General features: G+C 30.0%; 1 protein-coding gene across 1 annotated transcript; it reads left to right on the top strand.

Moving 5' to 3' along the window:
- The first annotated feature begins 362 nt into the window (after nt 1-362).
- Nucleotides 363-1,931, top strand: LOC105117211 (flavonol synthase/flavanone 3-hydroxylase-like). The gene is made up of 3 exons (XM_011014787.1): nt 363-848; nt 938-1,259; nt 1,510-1,931. The coding sequence occupies exons 1-3, from the start codon at nt 490-492 to the stop codon at nt 1,780-1,782; spliced, it is 954 nt and encodes a 317-aa protein (XP_011013089.1). The 5' UTR covers nt 363-489; the 3' UTR covers nt 1,783-1,931.
- The last annotated feature ends 5,392 nt before the right edge of the window (nt 1,932-7,323 follow it).

Here is a 7,323-nt window from a genome sequence, read left to right as displayed (position 1 = left end):
ATATTTAAATCTTAATAATTTTTAAAAATATCATTTTTATTTTTATTTTAATTAAACTATATTTTTATTAATTAACTAAATTATTTTCAGATCTATTAAATAGAATAAATCGTATCAGTCAAACTGTAAGATGGTTTTTTTTTTCTATTAAAGTAACATCAGCAAAACTTAAATATTTTTTTTACATTAATAAATTTAATCCTACTAGTAGCGAGCCACGTTAATAAAGTAAGACCTACAATTTTAAGATTCTCAATGCAAAACGACACCAAATTCCGACGTGGAACTCGTCATCTGGTTTGTCCGAACTATTTGTTTCTATGGTGGCACGCATAATAAGCACCGGATTTTGTGTATTTGGTCGCTTAAAGTACTATGCTTACTGACATTGCAGAAGTGGGAGTTTATTGAATAGTTAGTCCAGACGTGGGCAGTACTAGCTATACTCCCTTGTGAAAATCGCTCAAGTAAAACTGAGGTGAACTTGAAATGGGTGAGTCTTGCATTCCTACTGTCGATCTCTCATCTTGCTTCCGAGAAGATGATGAGGATGGCATGAAGAAAGCCAAAGAAATTATTGGTCAAGCTTGTTCCGAGTATGGATTCTTCCAGGTGGTGAATCATGGTGTACCTCTTGGTTTGATGACGCGAGCCATCGAGCTTTCCAAAACATTTTTTGAGACGTTGCCGATTGAGGAGAAGCTCAAATGTGTTCCTAATTCTGGGGCTCCCCTTCCGGCTGGTTATAACAGGCAACCAGATCAATCGCCAGACAAGAACGAGTATTTATTGATGTTTCCACCAGGCTCTGACTTGAATGTCTACCCACAAAACCCTCCTCATTTTAGGTCACGCTTGCTCACATAATTGTTTCTTTATTGTTGCCTTGTTATATTTTTTGCATTAATATTTCCCTTTCCCTGATTGATTTTTCCAGGGAGGTATTGGAACAGATATTCGCTTACTTTACAAGGCTAGGTGTGCTTATAGAGAGCATATTAAGCCAGTGTCTAGGTCTCCCTTCCAACTTCCTCAAGGAATTCAATCACGACAGGAGCTGGGATTTCATGGCAGCCTTGCATTATTTCCCTGCAACCGAAACTGAAAACAACGGAATCAGTGAGCACGAAGACGGGAATTGCATCACTTTTGTTTTCCAGGATGAAGCTGGAGGCTTAGAAGTTCGCAGAAATGGGAAATGGATTCCAGTCATTCCTACGAGGGGCTCATTAGTAGTCAACGTTGGCGATGTTATTCAGGTAAAATGTATCCATCTTTCTCGAAGGAACATGCCCTTTTCCTTTTATTTTTATTTTTTTTCTTAACTAAAATCCTTCTTAGGTGGCAATCTCATGTTATCATTTGCTAATTGTAATTATAATTAATTTTTATAAAAGAAGAGTTAAATTACTAAATCACTAGATCTGTAAATATAATATGCTCATATATAAGAACTACAATATTGTTTGCTGACTCAATTTGGGCACCGGATACTCATCTCAAATTAAGGTATTGAGCAACAATAATTTCAAGAGCGCAACCCACAGGGTGGTGAGACCGAAATCCAAGAGTCGATATTCATACGCCTTCTTTTATAACTTGCACGGAGACAAGTGGGTTGAGCCACTGCAGCAGTTTACGAAAGACATCGGAGAGGCACCCAAGTATAGAGGTTTCCGGTACAAAGAGTACCAGGCGCTGAGAATGAGAAACAAGACCCATCCACCGTCAATGCCTGAAGACGTGATTCGCATAACCCATTATGCAGTCAATACCTCTTAATTAGCCTACAATATTCTCTTTAAATTGGTGTATCAATTTCCCAAACAAGAATCCTTCAACAGCTCCTCCCTTCCTCTTTCTATTACTATTACAGTACTTCCTGTCAATCCTTTTGGTTGCTTAGTAAGCTGGGCATGTGTGGTTGTGAATATTATCATCTCTCTTTCACTTATATATTTTTTCTGTTTTTTAGTCATAGTTGTTGAGTCAAGCATTACTTGACGGGTTAGCATGAAAAATCAACGTCTCAGACTTCAACTCAAGTTAGGTTTTCAGTTAAATAAAAAAATAATAATATTTACTCAATTATACTTAATTAGTGACTCAACCTAAATACCCAAGGAGTTTATTTTCTTTTTCAAGAATAAAACAACGAAGTTCATTCATGAGTCAATGAGGATCATATTTTTTATTTAAGGAATGTTGAAGAGTATAGTTGTAGTTAGTTTTAAAATTATTTTTTATTTAAAAATATATCAAAATAATAATTGTTTTATTTATTAATTTTTTTTGACATTAATACATTAAAATAATCAAAACATAACAAAAAAATATTAATTTAAAGTAAATAAATAAATAATTGTTTTTTTAATACATAAAAACACACAAATTCCTAGTCTCAAATACTGGTGGGTATGACAACTGCGCTTTACATATGGATAAGCTACATTAACAATTTGTTTTGTTTTTTTCCCTCGATGAACGGAGTTTAAAAAACAAGGCCACCGACATTGCACTTAACGATACTGTCCGTGAATATAACTAGTTGCGTACGAACACATCGTTATAGCTTCTTATTATTTATTAAATTTTGTCATGTTAGAACATATGTCATTGAATAAAAAAAGACTTTGGAGGAAAACAATACAAATATATCTATTATATATATCGAGAAAAAGACATGTAGTTGCTCAAGGGAAATTAAAATTTGGAATATGACAAATCTGCTTGTGCTAATTGCTAAATCGTTTTTGTAAGAAAACTTTTTAGTGACCTTGATTTACTCTAATACGGTAATATGATGAGGTGTTGTGCTTATCCACCCACCATTGATAGAAAAGGAGATGATTACACTATTCTTCAACATATTCAAAGCTCCATGCTTTATAAAACCTGTTCGGTCCAACAGGTTACTCTGGGATCTAGGCGATCCAAAGTCTTGATATTGTAATATCAAGACTTTGGATCTATTACGGGTTAATGTGGGATTCAGGGATTAAAACTTTTGATATTGTAATATTATGGTCATATAAATTAATTATTTTAATTATAATATAAAATAAGTAAAAGATCAATTTTATAAGAAAAATCTAGTTTGGTTTTTATATTAAATGATCCAAAGATGGGGCCTTTAAGATTATGTAGTATGTTAAGGTAAATAAAATAAAGTAATCAAACTAATTAAATAAACTAAAATTATTAAGAGAAAAACTTTAGTCTCAAATAAACATCCATGAAGAAAATCAAAACTGATCATTCAGACGATACATTAATTTATATTATGAATATTTTTTTTAATACTAGTTATTTAACTGATTTATAGTATAATGAACCCTAATTATTAAACAACCACAACGTATGTGCTAGTAATTTAATTTAATAACAGCTTTAAAAATTAAATAGGTTGATAAATTTAGACAACATAATTGTCTGTAGTATATGCATGATTTAAATGAATGTTTTTTTTTTCTAAGATTAACAATATAAATTCGTTATAATTATTAAATTTAGTTGTTTCACAAGTTAAATATCACAACTCCGGTTTTGATAGTAAACTTAACAATAGATTAGTTAGAATAATAATTTAGAGTCCGTTTTAACAATCAAACTAAATATTCATAAGAAATAAGCATAAGAAACATTCATACTTATCATATAAATTGAAAAGAAAAAATAAAGTAATTATCATAATTTTTTAAATCCAAAGGCTTCTATAACCTTTCAACCAAGAAAAATAACTTACTCTTACATACCTATTGAAAAACTTAAAAAGAAAAAATATAAAAATATAATTTCAAGTGTAGAAAAAAGGTAAGAGTTTTTTTTTTCTAGCCCTCACCTCGTTCACCTCTCTCTCTCTTCTTTTTTATCAGATTAAAAAACCCTAACACCCACTTTCCTACTAGTTCTTTTTTACTAGGAAAGAAAGAAAAAAGTCATTTTCCAAATAGATAATCTATATTTAAGTAGTATAATAACAACTTTCTTATATATAAAAAAAATAGTCTAGCAAGAAATCTTTAAACTTTGACTTTGGATTTAGTAAAGTTAATTTGCCTGTATATAGATATTTTTCATATGAATAAATAATTTTCATGTCAGTTTGGAAGTTTGAAAAATAAACTAGACTTGTTTCTTCATAAAACCTGTCTATTGGTAGAACTTATAAGTTGTCTTAGAAAAATCATATCTCTCTCATATGAGCTCTTTTTTTGTTGACATTTGATAGGTTGGTATGTTTTTGAGTCAGGAATCCAATAGACTTGAGTTTGCAACAAACAGACTTTCCTAGCTCAATATATTCAAGTCACAATAGCTGAAAGTCAAAACTAGCAGAATACGAGACTTGTCATTGAAGACTATGATTTCCATCTCTTTGTTTTTCCTTACCATATATTTGATAGAAAGCTATAGATGTTAGCTTTCTAATGCCACTAGAATCAATTGATTTTGACCTCTATATCTCAAGTTCTATGTAGAACATCGATCAAAGGTCAAATTTATCAATATTCAACATGGTCTGAATTTTATCTTCAAATTACTCCTTTTCAAGTCTTACATCAAAAAGAAAAAAAGAAATATCGTTGCATTTTATATATAAAACATGTGCAAAATACGAGGTAAATATGGATAAAACTATTGAATAATATGTTTGCATCACTTGACCGAGTTTTAAATGGTCAAAACTTGGGCGTGCAATTAGCCTGGTAAAACATAGGTGATTTGCAATATCAACTCGAAACTTTATATATATATATATATATATATATACATTAATAAATCAAAATAAATAAATAAAATATAAAATTAATTTGTGAATATTTGACCTTGTATATTTTGTTATATAACTCATATCTCCATGAAATGTTTCTCTAACTTGGGTTTGCCACCACCTCTAACTTGGGTTCACCACCACAATTCCAGACCTATGCACTAAAGACTTTCCCCTAGATCTCACCTTTTTTCAACAAGGAACCAACATACTATAATCCATCAATACCAAACAACTAACATGGACTTGGTTATGAACCATAATAGTTTCATGTCATTATACAAGTGATTAATAGTTAGCCTTGTATAACATATTGTTAAGATAACCTAGATTTATGTTGTGAAATGTATGGTATTGACACGACCAAAAGATTAATGTCTTCTTCCAAGTATAGAAGTGTCAAAGTAATAAATAACTTGGCAAGATCGGGGTCGAACCACAAGAAGGTTAATTGTATAAATTATAAAAAACAACAACAGTAATAATAGTAATAGTAATAGTAATAAGAAGAAGAGGAAGAAGAAGAAGAGGAAGAAGAAGAAAAAGAAGTTGATGAGAACTTTGAGATGAAAGATTAAAGTAAGGATTAAACAATGATAAAAACAAATATCAAGGTTAAAGAATCCACTAATGGTATTTCAAAAAAGTATAATATAAACTCTTTCTATTATTCACCTAGAAACCACACACTAATGAGATTCCAATCGGATTCTAAATGGTTATCATGATTACATTAATTATCTTATTTGAATAATGCTAATATTTGTAAATTACCAAGTATTTATTGTACCAAGTGTTATACAATATAAATCTAGATTAATCATTTAACAAATAAAGTATTAAGAGTGAACAAGACAACAAATACAAAATATCTTAGTATCAAACATTAAAGTCCATGTTAAGTTTACACTGTATTTATTCTTACATCATTAGTGTAACTTTTTTACCTTGACATAATAAACTTAGCTAAACATAATGAAAGAAAGAAACATAAATAAACAATATAAGAACATAAATAAGATAAAGTTAACTAAGTAAAGGAAAGAAAATGAAAGACATAAATAAGATATTAATGAAAGCAAAACTTAATCATTACAAAAATACAAAGAGAGGAAACAAGAGCATGATCTTGATCTAAAAATCAAGATGCTTAAATGCATGGAAAATGCCTCCTTTTATAGGCCAAAATTTGGAACTATTGATTTGATGACTAATTGTTGAGTGGGTAGTCATATCTTGACTTGGTGACAATCCTTATCTTCTTGTCTAAACAAAACATCATTGATAACATCAGAATTTAAACCAACCTTATGCATGAAAGTTCTAGGAAATTGTCTCAGTTTTTTAGGAAAAAAATTAAGGTAATTTGGACTAATAGAACTTGAGATATGAGCTGAATACTGAATAGTGTCTAGGGTGTAAGACAAATTCAGAATTCTATGTTGTTGCTAATATTTGGACTTTCAAACAGTATAATTGAGTCTTGCCTTCCCATGAAAGTTTTAGGACTATGTCTTAGTTTTCTATCTATATAAAGCAGACCTAAATCAAAGTTCTACAACTCCAATTATGATCCAATTACCGAACAATGTTCTAGTTTGAACTAAACCAATATCTCTTTTCTAAGCTTCACCATCTCTTTGTCCTTTAAATTTCAGTATTTCAACTCATCAATCAATCCTTTCATTTATATGATAGACATGTATTTAGGATGAACATTTACCATAAATTAAAGGTATATTATGGTATCAGACTTGTTATTATAAAACATGCTTTAGTCAAGGAGTTATTGATACTTTAAGTGCAAAATGATGATATAAAACCTTGATAAAAATGTATTTTTAAGTACTAATCACACCCCCCAACCAGCTTATTACTAGTCCTTAGTAATTAAAGCATTAAAATAGAAAAATAATTTGCAGATTTCATAAAGCAAGACATTCATCATTCAACTTCTATTAATCTATCTAGATAAACATACTATCATTAAATTTATCTATCTACTCAACACCTCTTTAAAAAAATATTAATAAACCTTCCTTTTATACTTAATAGATAAACACAAAGTTATGGAGTTTTACTTGGAAAAAAACAAATTAATGTTTAAAGTTAACTTCCTCGGGTTGGGCGACACGACTAAAAGATTGATGTCTTCTCCCAAGTGCAGGAGTGTCAAAGTAATAAATAACTCGGCAAGATCGAGGTCAAACCATAGAGAGGTTAATTGTATAAATTATAGATAACAATAATACAACAACAATAACAACAACAACAATAGTAACAATAATAATAATAATAGCAGCAGCAATAGTAGTAGTAATACTAAAAATAATAATAATGATGATGATGATGACGATGATGAAGTTAATGAGAATTTTGAGATGGAAGATTAATGTAGGGCTTTAAACAATGATAACAACAAATATTAAGGTTAGAGTCCACTAATGGTATGTCAAACAAGTATAGTATAAGTTCTTATTATTCAATTGGAAACCACACACAAAGAAGGTTCCAATCAGATAATAAATTGTTAACATGATTACATTAGT

Source organism: Populus euphratica, unplaced genomic scaffold, assembly GCF_000495115.2.
Source record: "Populus euphratica unplaced genomic scaffold, PopEup_1.0 scaffold1227.1, whole genome shotgun sequence".
Lineage (NCBI taxonomy): Eukaryota > Viridiplantae > Streptophyta > Magnoliopsida > Malpighiales > Salicaceae > Populus > Populus euphratica.
The sequence above is the reverse complement of the archived record's forward strand: the minus strand, read 5'-3'. Positions and strand labels throughout refer to the sequence as shown.